This window comes from Hyperoodon ampullatus (genome assembly GCF_949752795.1).
Source record: "Hyperoodon ampullatus genome assembly, chromosome: 2".
Lineage (NCBI taxonomy): Eukaryota > Metazoa > Chordata > Mammalia > Artiodactyla > Ziphiidae > Hyperoodon > Hyperoodon ampullatus.
The window spans coordinates 84,880,010-84,896,546 of NC_136915.1; the positions used below are offsets into that span (position 1 = coordinate 84,880,010).

Here is a 16,537-nt window from a genome sequence, read left to right on the forward strand (position 1 = left end):
TAAACCTTGGGGATTATTATATAATTAAACTTCTGAAAATGAAAATGGGATCAATACGCAATTTAATGGATTGGTGGAGGTGGTAGACGTGGTAAAGAGGAAAACTTGTTTAACTCATCAGTATTTATTTTTTAATTTTCTGTTCCTTGTTTGTAACATTGAGTGCCACCAAAAGGAATTAACTTCGTCCAAGAAATCATTTACCCTTAGCTACCAAGGAGTGTAAAAATTTTGCCAAATGTAGATGGCGTCCCTGCTTTCTAAATTGTTAGTACCGCAGATGATTTGAACCAGAGAGAAGTTTCTCGTTTCTTTCTAAATAGTGTTTTTTAAATGCTGTCTTTTTTTCTCCTGTTCCCAGAAATAAAAATGACCCTCCTGATCGCCCGATCCTTTCATCTCTGTCCATTCTTTTCTGCTACCATCAGGGAACAGTTGTCAAAGGGTCATTTTTAATCACTGTGGTGAGGATTCCAAGAGCCGTTCTCATGTACATCTATAACACTCTGAAAGAGAAGGTAAGGCAGCACCCTAAAACAGGGTGCGCTCCGTGTTTGGGTTACAGAAAAGTTAATCGCTGGAAAACTACACTGGGTCCCGGGACAGGAATGTGACCTGTGCCAGTGGCCGTTCAGAAAGCTCCAGTGTTCTTCAGGTCCCATCCCCCCACCCCCAGCAATCTTTTTTTCCCGTCCCTGTTTTGTTCATAGCTTTGTTTGTTGGATTTTCTCCAATGTGGTGGCAGAGGTGGGGTGGAGAGGGCATAGCTCTGAGTTTGCTGGTTTTCCTTCTTATTTAAATGCTGAACAAATGGGAGGCATTCTTAAGATGCAATTTAAGCAAGTTTTTACGGACATTTATCATGCTTTATTTTTTAAAGAAAGAAAAATACACTATAAGATAAGAATAATGTTTGTTTGTTTCTGTTTTAAAGCTAAAATATTCCCCACCTTTTGTGTTTCCTGGAGGGTGACCTGGGAAGTTGCTGGTGTATGTGTGTGTGTGTGTGTGTGCGCGCGCGCACGCACGCACGTGCTTGATGGTTAGAAATGGGCAAGCTGACCTCAATCTCAGCTCAAAAGACAGAAAACTGTGGGGCTTTTGTGCCTGGGGTTTTTTCTCCTCCCTGGTTTTTATTTCCATGCACATTTGGTTATGAATGGCAGTGGAAACCAAAACACCAGGAAAACAGCTGTTCTCATGGTATTTCTGGCCTGCCAAACAAGGGAAGGTTGGATTTTCCCCTACTTTTCTGTTCTCACACAATGTTAATCTCGACCCCATCCCCACTTCAGCGTTGGTGACTTGGTCAGAGTTTCTCAGATGTACATGAGTCCAACCTTTTGGGTATATGTATGTGCTCTTAGTTAATTGGGGAAGTTTTACATGTGGGTTCATAATTATACTTTAGAATTGTTTTTGTTTGCTCTTTTAAGCAGAAATCTGAATTGTTGATATTTAAGTCTGTAATCAAGATTTAAGATTAGTATATTAATTAGGAACAATTGATTATCTAGCTTCCTCATCTTGAAATGCATGCTAAGCCGTTGCCCCTGATCAGAGAGTATTTTCTTGTATTTCTGCTGAAGTACTGCTTAGCTACATGTCTGTGACTTGAAGAAGCATTTGCACATCCAGGACAAATCAAGCTACTCCGGCTCTTGCATTTTGAAATTGATCCTTCAATCTTAGGAAACTTGGAAGAAGGATTTCTTGAAGAACAGAGCAGCTTTTTTATTTTAAATATATTCATATAGTTTATATATATTAAATATATTCATATTTAGGTATTATAGGTGTATGTATGCATTAGTAATAGATACTCACAAATTAATGAGCAGTAGGGGACTAACTATCTCCCCTAGAGCTAGACACCTTAAATTCTTTGGGGAAACAGCCTCCATAAATCTGAAAGAGAAGTTACTGGTCATCCTCTCTGGCAGAGATCTAAAAGGTTATTTATCACTCGCCAGATCCCATAAGGACTAAGGGGCCAAACTCCCTTTTAGTGGTGTCACTGTTGGAGAAATGTGTTTTTAGGTTAAAAAAAAATGGTCTTCCTCAGCAGCCTTACAGCCCCATACTGTACCTACAAGTTAAACATTTCACATGGCCACTGTGAGACCCTTCTTACATTAAGTGGCTTATTTACAACCATGGCCAGGCTGAAAAGTATCCAGGTCAAATTTCATCCAATTGAATTAAAATTGGGACAAGAAAATGTCCATGTAAGGCTGAGTTATTTCTGGGGTCCTCAAAGAGAACTATTTCAGGATTGTTTTCAGGGATCCTCCACCCTGGGTCTGGGCACATTCAATCACCCCTTCCCCTAACAAGTTTCGTTAAATTATTCATTCCTGAGTTATACACAAGTTCAAGTTATATTTCGAAGGACTAATTTATCCCTAAAAATTTAGCCCTGAAAGTCTCACTATAGGATGTATTTCCAAAAAAATTAAACCTGACTCTTTTTTTATGCGGACATGTAACTAGTATCTCCAGTTCATTAGTTTTATTGTCTCAGGGATACGAATTTTTCATGAATACAGACTTTGGTTTGAAAAAGCAGAGTTTATAATTGAAGACTCTTAGGGGAAGGTGAAGAGGGAAGAGAGATTCTTTTTTTTTTTTTTTTTTTTTTTACTAGAACCAGGAGGTCTAGTTCACCTTTACTAGTAAATATGGACTAACCCATTTCCCTTTCTGCTGAAGTCAACAGCAGTCCTAACAGGTAAGCCCACAGGAGAGAAATCTTGCTTATCTGTAGTAGTAATGATAATAATTAGTAGTAGGAGTAGCATATACAGAATAGAAGAACTTCTCTACCGAGTGAGAACTGCTGCAGTGCTTCCCCAGGTACGTGGGTCTCCAAGTAGGAACACGGTATGTTCACAGAAACTGCCTGCTTACCTCTTTCCTGTGTTGTTTCTGACACTGATCCTTTCATTCTTAACCTGACCCCAGCAGCACAGTGCCTGGTCGAGTTGTGTGTCCCGATGCTGCTACTGCTGCTTGCGGTGTCTTGACAAATGCCTGTGCCATTTCAACCAGGTATGTCTCCTGCCACATGCCCCAGGGACACACGGAGGGGCCTGCCAGTGGGCATCAACTCTTAGGTCAGGGGTTGGCCAATTTTTCTGTAAAGGCCAGATTGTGTAAAAGTTTTCAGCTTCTGGGTCATTCAGTTTGGGTCATGACTTCTCAGCTCTGCCACGGCAACAAGAGACAGCCATAGGCAAGATGTAACTGGATGGGCCCGACTGTGTTCCAGTAAAGCTTTACCTATGGGCACTGAAATCTGAATTTTGTATTTTTCATGTGTCAAGAAATATTCTTCTTCTTTTGAAGTTTTCCAGCTATTTTTAAAATGTGAAAATTATTCTTAGCTCTGGCCAGAGGGAAGCACTCTGTGTCTGATGGATCTGGTTTCTCAGCTGTAGTTTGCAGACCTTTACCTTAGAACTTTAGGTCATTAATGCCATTCTTCAAATTCTGAAAGAAATTTCTCTTTTCAGAAATAAAAAGAGGAAGGGGCTTTAGAAACTCTAACACAAGGCATGTGTATCAACTGAGAGCTAATTTTCAATGTCTTCTCCAAGAACTATAATTTTCCTGAAATAGGAAAAGAATTGCCTCCCTAATTTTTATATATTTTGCCAGCCTTTCCCTTTCAAGCTATAAATACTCCTTTGAAAATCAGAAAAATTGCATACTGTGATTGTTTGAATTTCAGATTTTTTTTTCTCCTGAGTCTTCCAAACTGATGGAAATTTAAATATGTGTTTTATTTTTCTGTAGATAATTTAGGGAATTTTAATAACCCTTAGTAAAATTTACACAAAGCATTATTTTTATAAGTCAGCAGGCTGTTTTATACTTTGTCTCACTTAGAAAAGTACTTCTTATTATTGCCCCTCTTCCTAATAAATATACCAGTAGAAGTAAAGGGACTAATTAGGCCATCTATGTTTAATGTCTTGTAAGTGGCATTAAGAATATCTTTCATTGTCCTGGCGAGATTGTAGTCGTCTTGTAGTAAAACCCTATATTTAAGGCTCTTCTTAAGAATCTTGGAATACATTTTAGAGTGTATTTAGTTTTCACTTGAATCACTTCAAGCCAGCATGTATAAAACACAGTAAAATACCACAGCACCTTCAGAATGGTGGGTCCTGTAGCAAAGTCAGGCCAAACTCTATGAGTGTCTTGTCACAGTGTAATACGCCAGCCTCTCTCTCCTAGAACTCTGTGCACATATCCAGATACCAACTTATTCCACAAAGATTTTGAGATGCATTACAAAAAAGTACTGTGATAAAATATATGTACATGAAAATCAAGCTAAGAAACATATAGACAGACGAGAAAGACAAAAGCAGTGGGACCATTGATATACTAATATGTTGGCCACATGGCCCTTTAAGAACTGAAGGTTGAGTTGCAGTGCCCTCATTGTATTATGTAAATTCAGGTACTTTCCATGTACCTCGTTCACTGCCCCATGGAAGCCTAGGGGCTCCCTGTGGGTACTGCAGGGACCACCACTCAGGAGGGGAAAGAAATGAGTGAGGAGGAGGAAAGGTGGGTTCTGGGCCCATAGCACCACCAACACCACCAGCACCATCACCACCACCAGCAACACCACCACCAGCACCACCACCACCAGCACCACCTCCACCAGCACCACCACCACCAGCACCACCACCAGTACCACCACCACCACCAGCACCACCACCACCACCAGTACCACCAGCACCAGCACCAGCACCATCACCACCAGCACCACCAACACCAACACTACCATCACCACCAGCACCACCACCAGCACTGCCAGCAGCACCACCACCACCAGCACTACCATCACCACCAGCACCACCACCAGCACCACCACCAGCAAAACCATCACCAGCACCACCACCACCACCAGCACCACCACGAGCACCATCACCACCAGCACCAGCACTGCCATCACCACCATCACCAGCACCATCACCCGCACCAGCACTAGCACCAGCACCATCACCAGCACCAACACCACCACCAGCACCACCAACAACACCAGCACCACCACCAGCCACACCAGCACCACCACCAGCACGACCACCACCACCACCACCAGCACCACCATCACCACCAGCACCACCACCAGCAAAACCAGCACCAGCACCACCACCACCACCACCAGCATCACCACCAGCACCACCACCACCACCAGCAACACCAGCACCAGCAGCAGCACCAGCAGCAGCACCACCACCAGCAACACCAGCACCAGCACCACCACCACCACCACCACCACCAGCATGAGCACCATCACCACCAGCACCGCCATCACCACCAGCACCAGCACCACCACCAGCCACACCATCACCAGCACCACCAGCACCAACACCACCACCAGCCACACCAGCACCATCACCAGCATGACCACCACCACCAGCACCAGCACCACCACCACCACCACCAGCACCACCACCGCCACCAGCACCACCACCACCACCAGCACCAGCACCATCACCACCACCACCAACACCACCACCACCACCAGCACTGCCATCACCACCAGCACCAGCACCAGCCACACCATCACCAGCCACACCATCACCAGCACCATCACCCGCACCACCACTAGCACCAGCACCATCACCAACACCACCAGCACCAACACCACCACCAGCACCACCAACAACAACACCAGCACCACCACCAGCCACACCAGCACCATCACCAGCACGACCACCACCACCAGCACGACCACCACCACCAGCACGACCACCACCACCAGCACCACAACCACCAGCACCAGCACCACCACCACCACCACAATCACCACCAGCACCAGCACCACCACCAGCCACACCATCACCAGCACCACCAGCACCACTACCACCACCAGCACCAGCACCACCACCAGCAACAGCAGCACCAGCAACACCACCAGCACCACAACCACCACCAGCACCAGAACCACCACCAGCACCACCACCAGCCACACCATCACCAGCACCACCAGCACCACTACCACCACCAGCACCAGCACCACCACCAGCAACAGCAGCACCAGCAACACCACCAGCACCACAACCACCACCAGCACCACAACCACCAGCACCACCACCACCACCACCAGCAACACCAGCACCAGCGCCATCACCAGCACCACCACCAGCACCACCAGCACCACCACCACCACCACCACCACAATCACCACCAGCACCAGCACCAGCACCACCACCACAATCACCACCAGCACCAGAACCACCACCAGCACCACCACCAGCCACACCATCACCAGCACCACCAGCACCACTACCACCACCAGCACCAGCACCACCACCAGCAACACCACCACCACCACCAGCACCACAACCACCAGCACCACCACCACCACCACCAGCAACACCAGCACCAGCGCCATCAACCAGCACCACCACCAGCACCACCAGCATCAGCACCACCACCAGCACCACCAGCACCACCAGCACCACCAGAACCACCACCACCACCACCACCACCAGCAACACCAGCACCAGCACCATCAGCAGCACCACCACCAGCCACACCAGCACCACCACCAGCCACACCATCACCAGCACCACCACCACCACCAGCACCACCACCAGCAGCACCAGCACCACCAGCACCAACACCACCACCACCACCACCAGCACCCCTAGCACCAGCACCAGCACCACGGCCAGCACCAGCACCATCACCACCACCACCACAACCACCACCACCACAAGCACCACCACCAGCAACACCAGCACCAGCACCACTACCACCAGCACCACCACCCGCACCAGCACCACCACCAGGAACACCAGCACCAGCACCACCACCACCACCACCAGCAACACCATCACCAGAACCACCACTAGCAACACCATCACCACCAGCAATACCACCATCAACACCATCACCAGCACCACCACCAGCACCCACCCCTGCCTTGCAACCAGAGCAGCTCCACTTCTATCTGGTTTAGGAGTGGGATTCCACTGAAGGTTTCATTTGAAGACAGGCTCTGCTGCTTGAACATGTTTGAAAGCCACTTTCTCATACCATGTTCATGTTTGTTTTCTCTGCCCTATTATCCTAAGGGATGTATTTGCTTCATTCTGAAGTTTCAGCACCTTATATTAGCCCAGTACCTTTTCTTTGGGGAGTTAAAAACATTTCCAAGATCCTAAGTAGTGTTAGTATTAATCACACTATAATTACCATTATGAAGGGGAGGAATCCTTATAACAGTTTTACAGTTGGAATGATTGTCCCTGAATCACAGAAAGGCTCAGCTAGCCTCGAGGATCCAGCTCATAGTGGATCAGTGTTGCAAACAGGGATAGGTCTTCTGGATTCTGTTCATGGTGCCCGTGCACTAGGCCTGGCCCTAAACCAGCTGTTGGAGCAGCTTTAACGTGGGGTGACTCCTACAGGACTAGGCACTGCCAGCTGATGTGGGGACCACTGGGAGGCCTAAGGGTTAGGAGATTGAGAAAGAAGAGAAGGAAGAATGGAGAAGAAAGAAAGAAGTGGCGTGAATATTGGTGGGGAGGGAAAGGTCACCTCTAGTCTAAATCAACTACTGGAAAGCAGAGTGAAATAAAGATTTGTAAGAATAAAGATAATTGTTGTATAATGGTAGTCAAAGCTATTGTTGATCTCATTTGGCAGTAGACAAAGGAAAGTGAGCTCAAAGTGAGACAAGGAATTTAGATTAGCCTCTTGAAAAATTTCCTGGCACGGGAATGAGTTGCTAGGAAAAGATTTTCTCTGGAAATCAGATTTATAAGAGTTGAGGCTTATTTTTTATTTTGCTAGTTTTGTGCAGAAGGAGATGGGAAATGCTAGAAGAGAATGAGATCCATTTGTTACCAACAGAACCCAGATGCTCTTCTTTACTTAAGATCAAGTAGCCGGCTGTGTTTCAGCATTGCTCCTTAAAAGCCTAATCCATCTTCACCAGTCCTGGGAGGGAGGCTGGTGGCAGTTGCCACATTTGTCAACACCCAGCCTAAGGCTACATGGTAATTCACTTGCGGGGTGGGGGATGAAATCCCACATCTCATCATTTTTCGTTATTTGTCTCTCTACATCATAAATACCAAATGTGTAGATAGCTGAAAATATTATGTGTGTACACCTCACACATTTATTTATCCAATATCTATTTGTTTATGCTGTATTCAAGCCATTTGAACCAGGTTAATGGGGGAGGAGACTGTGGTGAAACAGAGTCAATATAAAGCAGGCCAGACCTTCAAGGAGCTGACAAGCTAGTGTGGGGAATGAGGAAGATCATGAGGCACTTGCATGAGATGTTTAAAGAACAATATATGCTGGAATGAGGACTGCGAAGTTCAGAAAAGGGGAGTCTTGGTATGGGGAGGTACTTTTTTTTTTTTTTTAAAGAAGATGTTGGGGTGGGAGTTTATTAATTAATTTATTTATCTTTGCTGTGTTGGGTCTTCGTTTCTGTGCCAGGGCTTTCTCTAGTTGTGGCAAGCGGGGGCCACTCTTCATCGCGGTGCACGGGCCTCTCACTATCGCGGCCTCTCTTGCTGCGGAGCACAGGGTCCAGACGCGCAGGCTCAGCAGTTGTGGCTCACAGGCCTTGTTGCTCCGCGGCATGTGGGATCTTCCCAGACCAGGGCTTGAACCCGTGTCCCCTGCATTAGCAGGCAGATTCTCAACCACTGTGCCACCAGGGAAGCCCCCTGGGGAGGTACTTTGACTTGATGATTAAGAGAGCTTGCACAGAAGAGGTTGGATTTGTCAGGCGTGAGCATAGAGCACCACCGGAGGTCATCAGCTGATAGCGACAACAATAGCCATGGCCTCCTGGCACTCACTGTATGGCTAGTTGTGTGCTCAGCACTTTCCCTGCATTGGATCAATTTTGAGTTTTAACTGCAGCCCCCTGAGATAGTTATCTCCAATTTATAGATGAGGAAACCGAGGCTTAGAGAGGGCGCATAGTTAGTTAGTGGCATAACTCGGGTTTGAATCCATATCTGTCTTACCTCTGGGACCCAAGCCCATACTTACTGTGCATTTTGAAACAGTCAGAGAGGGAGTCGCAACCACTGTCTGGGGTGGATCGCTTGAGCGCCTGCCCAAGCCAGAGTCCAGACAAGTCAGTTGCTGGCTGTTGAGCAAGGCTGGCTTCAGACAGACTTTTGTACAGGAGGACAGGAAAGGTATGGGAACAGTGAAGGCGTTGAAGCCTGGGTGGTGCAGAAAAGGCTAGTCAGGGTGGTCTGAGCCCACCTCCTCCCCTCAGGCAAGTCAGTGTCAAAGCTTCTGGGAGGCCAACTGGCCTGGGTGTTCTCAGAGATTTTCAGACGAGGAGATCCTGCAGCCTCCCCCTCCCTCCCAGCACTTTCCAGGAGCCCGACTGAGACGTCCCCTCATGGGACTGTGGAGCCTAACCCTTCGGCAGGAACCGCCTGCCCCTTATTCTTACAGTCCACACACGGTTCCTCGTGGAAATGTCTCCCTGAGTGCACGTTTTGCCCATGGAGGACACAGATGTCTGTCCCAGAGCTGATGGTGGCATTAGGTCAGTGTTCCTCTAGGTTTGAAACCCACTGGTGGGCCACAGGACTCTTCCTGATGATTCCAAACGGATTGAATATTCCAAAGTGTTCTTTCTTCAGTTCTTACAGGCAAATTCATTCTTCTTCAATTCATGGATTTTCATTTTCACATACAACTAAAGGCTTTTTACCGATTGATAAAGTGCATAGTGTGTTACTTAAAGCTTACTGAAATGTGTCATTTATGAACCAACATTGATGTTTTACTTAGTTTCCTGAGGACTCAAATTCATAATTCTGTTAAGATGTCTCTGACTGCCAAGGCGATGCCTGGTGACCATGCAATGCTTGTGAATGAGCCCAGGCAGAGCTGGGATTTTGCAGACTGGGGAAGGAGCCCTTTGCTATGAGTGCCACCAGAGTTGCCTTGGATTGGCTGTGTTATTCAACTGCAGTTATACTTGCCTTGTTTACCACTTTACTTCTGGTGAGTATTTGGCTCTTGTTTAATGTGTTGTATTTTTATCATGGCGAGCATTGCATTCCTTTTCAATTCTTTGTTCTTCCAGCAGAAGTGGGAATGGGTATAGGAAGTGAGCTGTGGGCTGAGGTCAAACAAGTTTGAGAGCAACGATTTCCATTCCGTTTCCCGGGAGCAGTTCTTAGGTAAAGGCAACCCCTAGTCAGGTGTGGCAGCAGTTGGCTTCTGCCATCTTTGTGGAACTTGGGTGAATCCCTCCACATTACTGAGCTTCTGCAGAAGAGGATCAGCTTAAATGATCTGAGGTCCTCATGGGGTGTGCTCAGCCATGCTGTGGTGCCGGCCGAGAGCTGGGGCACACGGGTACCGTGTTGCCGCATCATATCCGTGACACGCTTTGTGCGGGATGTGGGGCAGGATGTGTCCTCCCGCTGTGTCCTGAATGGCAGGATCTTTTTTTTTTTTTTTTTTTTTTTGGTACACGAGCCTCTCACTGCTGTGGCCCCTCCCGCTGCGGAGCACAGGCTCCAGACGTGCAGGCCCAGCGGCCATGGCTCACGGGCCCAGCCGCTCCGCGGCATGCGGGCTCCTCCCGGACTGGGGCACGAACCCGTGTCCCCTGCATCGGCAGGCGGACTCCCAACCACTGCGCCACCAGGGAAGCCCGGATCTTTTTTTTTTTAATGTTGGTTTTCTTATCCATGTTGAGAACTTACCCTGGAATCACAAAGATTAATGATGCTTTATGTTGTCCGGATCTCAAGCCTCCAGAATCTTTCTTGAGTGGACTGAGAATGTGAGTGCGCCGCTATCTACATCCCCTTAAAGCGATTCTCCCAACACTGCTGCTGTAGTGACAGCAATAAGTACATTGAACTGGTGATAAGATGCTGGTAAAATGCCAGTCACCTCGGTCATTCTCAACAGTGGAGAGTAATGTCCCGCAGTTTTCACCTCCCATTTCTGCCGTGGGCCATTATGCAGGGTAGCTGGGTACCCAGTGGATCTCTGCTGTATCTCCTGGTCAGATCTGCCTTAATGCAGCCCATCAAGCTGCCAGCCTGCTTTATTGTGGCATCCGTCTAGATATGAGATACCAAGAAATGCATAGATTATTGCCTCTTGGCATTTGATTTGAAATGCCCATAGCTTCCTGGCTTCCTAACTAACAGGTATACTGGTCAGAAAGGCTCCAGATAATCTTGCCGAGTCCAGTGCAGAGAAAAACTGGCTGCTACTAGGAAAATATACACGTCTCTCCCCTCCCTGCTTCGTAGCCCACCCCTACACCCCAGCCCATACTGCCTGCCAGTGCTTGTTTTTCAGGGCACGTAAAGTTGGTCTCTGTCTTCTAAGCCTTTGTGGCAGACTTGACTCTGTAATATCCCAAAGCCTTCTCTCCCCCCTCCACTTCCTTTGCAGTTAGCTCGATTTCAATGCTTCTCTTTCTCACAGTCCATCAGGAGCAAAGGCACTGGGTAACTTTTCCGTGTCTGATTTTGGTTCATCGTCAGCCAGCTGGCAGACCTCCAGGGACTCCTCTCCTCTCCCCAGAAAAATGTGTACAGCTCAGAAAAGAAAAGTAATGAATATCGTGCAATTTCTCGAACTCGATTATGAAAATGATGTAAAGGTTCTTAAGAGGACACAGTTCTTGGGGTAGTTGACATTGCCTCATCACAGAGCATGCAGACAGCTGTTCTTTCCATGACAGCGGCGGTTCCGAATTCTCCTGCCCCCACCGACTGGCTTAGAGCTATTCTGGGGCAGCCAGCTGATGCTGAGAGCCCCAGAGAGATGCCTCTGTGTGTGCATGTTGTAGAAGAAACCCGCATGTGTGTCAATATGATAGTTTACATTAAAGCCCATTTCTAGATGATGGTAATCCTCACAGCCCAGCTGCTTTGTGGCAAATGCTACTGTCCTGACTTTAGATAGAAAGGAATTGAGACGCGTATTTGTCAGAGACCCCAGGCTGTCTGGGAGAAAACCAACTGTATCCTCATGTTTCCTGGTGCGTGGTTCAGAAGCTGCTGGGCTTAGCGCTGCGGCTTTATGTGGCTTCCTGGGGAGCAGCCTCTCTGGAGCCCGGCTCCCACCTGCTGTGGGTGTGTTGCAAGGCTTGGGGCTCAAGAGGGTGAGCTCAAGCTCACTTCCTATACCCTAAAGCCCTCTGCCCTAAATGGGCCTCAGCAGTCTCTCCTCCTTCTGAGGAAAGGCCCAGTGTGCAGCTGCCATCTGTCCTTTCTGACTTGAAATTCTTCTACCTTCTCGGAGAAACAGTTAATGTTTGTTGAATGAATGATTGCCTCACTACAGGGAAGGGAGGGTGAGTTTTGCAAGGAGCCCTCAGCTAATCAGAAAACCTCTTGGGAGGCAACCGTTAGGCTCCCTCCAAGGTGTGCAGCTCCTCAAGACAGGAATTCCCACCACTTATTGGGCACTTCTGTGCAGCAAGCACCATGCTAACTGCTTTACATGTATTAACTCCCTTCAGCCTCACAAATAATCCTGTGAGAAAGGTACCATTATTACCCTTTTTCTTTTTTTGATAGATGGTGACACTTAGGTTCAGAGAGGTTAAGTAGCAACCTGCTCCAGGTTAGACAGGAGGAAAGTAACAGAGTTGAGTGTTAAGGTTTGGGACACATAATAAGTCATCCCCTCTTCCTCGTAAAGTTCTGAACAACTGAGAGACCCAAGAGACAGCAGATGAAGATTAAAAATATCACCTTGAGTACCTAATGGCCGGGTTGGAAAATACAGTGTAGGAGCAGCTTATTAAAGTTTCACCCTTGAAATGGAGAGACCAACTCACCCTGTCCCAGGCCCAGCCAACAGTGTAGACCTGCCCCTGGGGTCTCCCCTGTAAACTCAGCTGAGAAGCTGAGGAGGTGTGTCCTCCGTGCTAGGTAGATCCCAAAGGCAATGACAAAGGGCTGAGCCAGCCTGTGCTCTGCTCTTCCCTGCAAACTCACCCTAAGTCCCTCAAGTCCCTCAAGTCATCCACCTCCTCTGGGCACGAATGGCCATGGAAATACAAACACAGGGTTATGTCCACCAGGATTTAAAACCAGGTCTTTACCAGTCCACCAGGGTACCCCTTCCCCAGGGAGGAACTCAGACCCCAGAACTTAAGAGATCATGGAAGCCCTGCCCCTCATTACAGCAGAATCTGGGGTCCAGAGGGCTTGAGTGCTTCAACCAGGCTTACACAGTGGGTAAGGCTCTTTCTGATTCTCCTCTTCTCTACCTTGCATCTTCTCTCCCCCCATCCTCCCGAGCTTCACTGAGACACTAGGGACAAACAAGTATGTCACAGTACACAGAATGTCGATGAGAGCTGCCCCGGCTCACCTCATAAACAGAACTATACGTAGATCACCCCACTCCCTTGGGCAACGTGGAAGTCAGGGCCCATGCTCACAGGGCAGAGGGTGGGGAACACTTGGATCTGGGAAGGATGGGATCTCACCTCTTATTAATGGTACCACTCCTCCAGCTTCCTTCTCCAAGCATCCTCCCTTCTCCTCACACCTTAGCGCTTCCCTTCTTCTGGAAGATATTTGTCCACCTCTTATGAGAGCTCCTCCTTCCTCCCCGTCCTCCCTCTCTGGACCTGGACCCTCTGTTCATTTCCCAGCAGTGTGATGGAATGGGAAGAAGGCAGACAGGTCGGGGTTTGGATCATAGCTTCTCCACTTACTGTGTGACATTGGACAGGTCACTTCACCTCTCTTACTTAGCCTTGGTTTCCCCATATATAAAGCAAAGTTCTTAACACCTACCTCATAGGCAGCTGAGAGGGTTAATTAAACTAATAAACATGGTGTGGTGTCTGGCTCTTAGTATGTGCTCCATAAATGTTAGTTTCTTCTGTGAGGGGAAGGAGAGTCTTAGTTACTCACCACATACTGGAAGTCTACCATGTACCAGACAAATTGGATATAACAATGCCTGTCTCCCAAGATTATTATAAATAATTAAAGAGATAATGTTTGCAAAGCTCTTGGTTTTGTGCCTAGCATGTAGAGGTATGTGCTGAATAAATGGGAGTCATTATCATTATCAACCCACTAAGTGTACAAGCTCTGATTCTATCCTGTGCATTTAGAGCAGTGCTGGGTTCCTGGGGTTATTATTCAGCTAGGGGTATATCAGCATCCACAGCGAACTTCTCCCAAAACACCTTTCCTTCCCCACTACCCTCAGCCAGAATCACTGCACTCATGACTTGTTGGGGGGAGTTGAATTGCTAAGAGCAGCCCTTCTGGTCCTTGCAGTCCAGGGAACTTAATGACTAAGTTTTCCCTCACAAAGGATGATGGGGAGGGAAAGCCAGTACTCAAATCCAAACCCATGACCAGAAAATGACTGTGGCCCGAGGTTAAGGAAACATCCCCTGCATAGCACATCAGTTTGGCCCCCTCTTTTCTGCATCTAGCATTCATTTTCTTCCTCTTCACTCCCATTTTCAAGGGTAGTTGTGCCACTGCCTAGGGAGGATGACTGGGACTGTTTCCAACAACACTGGTTCAAAAGGTCATCTGATCCAAGGAATCGACATTTGCTTATCTGTAAGACTCCTCTCATAAGTCTGAGCTCCATGCAGGACATAAAGCAAACCCTAATGTTCTTTGTCCTTCCCTTTCTGTCATGACATGCTCTAGGTATGCTGCAAATATGCTGAGGGAGATTGCCTGTGTGTTTAACTTTGACCTATGAAAACTATCTTTGGAGTCAGCAAAATTCAATTTCCCCAGAAGTAAGGAAGCAGGTGACCCATGAAAACACTGTGCTCTGATGGACAGTGTTCCACGTGGGGCTGAGGCAGCTGCCCATTGGCTCCTCCTGTGTTCTTCTCATCCGCAGCCTCGTGTCCGCTGTGGGCGCCATGCTTACCACTGACGCTGGCCCATCATCTGTGATGGCAGCCAGGGTGGGGGCCGGGTGGGGGGCTGGTTCAAATGGAAGATAGAACTTTCACAATCCAAGTTCTCAACATTACCCTAAGTGCTTAAGAAATGGAAAGACTGTAGATTAGTTTCGACATTTCCCAAATTCATTTAGTGTGGGAAATGAAATTAAACCATTAAATATAGCTCCTACCCCAAATCTAATCTTCCTCATGATGGTGAGCAGGTTTCTTCATGTCATTTCTCTTTATCTGCCTCTGCTTCTGGAACAGAGTCATTGTCAGAGTGGCCACCTCTGAAGCCCATGCTTCATCCCCTTCCATACCCTTCTAAGCAAGACACTGACTGTGAATACAGTCCTCAGCTGTCGCTCCCCAATTGTCTTTGTCTTAGACATTAGACTTGTTGGGAGAAGGTACTGATTGTTGGCCAGAGAATAGAGAATGCATTCATAAAAAGGTTTTAAAAAAAAAGGAAGGTGGTGTGAGTCACAGTGGTCAAGGGAATAAAAGCCACTTTGATGGCTTTGATGGCTTTTAGCAGCGGCTACTGATTCCATGTTCTGCTCAAAGCTAGAGTCTGACAGTGTTCTGTGCTGCCACTGCCTGAGTCTCATCTCTGACTGATTTCCACACAGATGTGAGCCTCATCCACAATCTCAGATGTGCAAGAAATACTATATCATGTCTCTCAACCTAATTTCTGTCTGTGAACTCCCATTCCACTGGACTGGCGGAAAGTTTAATCCATTATTCTTGGGCTATCCCCCCATGGGGTTATATGAGGTGTCAGGTAGCCCCAGGCATTAGTACACACAGGTTGCCCTTGAAACATCCATCTTCCCATCTTCATGGCTCCTTCAAGCTCTGCTTGGGAAGCAGGAGTCTTTTGGAAGGCCATCTATGGCCCTGTCTGCCTAGATGTGCTAGTGGTAGGGTAACCAGCCCTCCTGCTTTGTCTGGGACTGTTCTGGTTTTAGCAATGAAAGCCCCCCATGTCTCTGGAACCCCCTCACTCCTGGCAAACTCAGACCCTAGGAGTGGGCACTCCCCTTTAGAGTCTTGCCACTTTTCCGTGCTCTGCTTTAAAAAAGCAGAGCTGGACGCCTGGTCAGGACCCACAGATCTCTCCCCGGCCCTTCTTTCCCCAGTGCAGGGGAGTCTCATTTTCCAATCCGGGGGTGGAGGAAGACCTGCACACCCACCTGTTGCTCCTAGACTCGGGTCATGTTGGGAACCCCCTTCCTTCACCTTCTCCACTGGTAGGAAGGGCCTGAAGAGCTTAAAATTTTAGAAATCAAAAGCCAGTAAGAATTGCAGACTGGGTGTCTTCTCCTGCCCTCCCCCCCCAGCTCCCTCCCCTCACCTGAGGGAATGAGCACAGGGCCTCCAAGTCCTGCGGGAAGGAGGTGGGCAGAGAGGCAAGAAAGGAGGAAATACATGAGGGAAGCGAAACAGAAGTCAGGATAGCAAAGTGAACCATCACACACACACTGGGGATAGCTGGACAGTCCTCCTTCCATTTAGAATCTCATCTCTATAGACATTTCAGAAATGAGGTCTGTGAAAAATAGGAGAGGAAGTGACTAAGAGAATTTT

General features: G+C 47.7%; 1 protein-coding gene across 1 annotated transcript in view; it reads left to right on the top strand.

Annotated features, from left to right (window-relative positions):
• SLC44A3 (solute carrier family 44 member 3) overlaps positions 1-16,537 on the top strand; it is a gene marked incomplete at both ends in the record, with an annotated part of 90,645 nt that overhangs the window by 61,267 nt on the left and 12,841 nt on the right. Inside the window, 2 exons of the mRNA XM_079727374.1 lie at positions 362-518; positions 2,965-3,051. Of these exons, the coding sequence (XP_079583500.1) occupies positions 362-518; positions 2,965-3,051 (244 nt within the window). The remainder of the gene's footprint in view (positions 1-361; positions 519-2,964; positions 3,052-16,537) is intronic.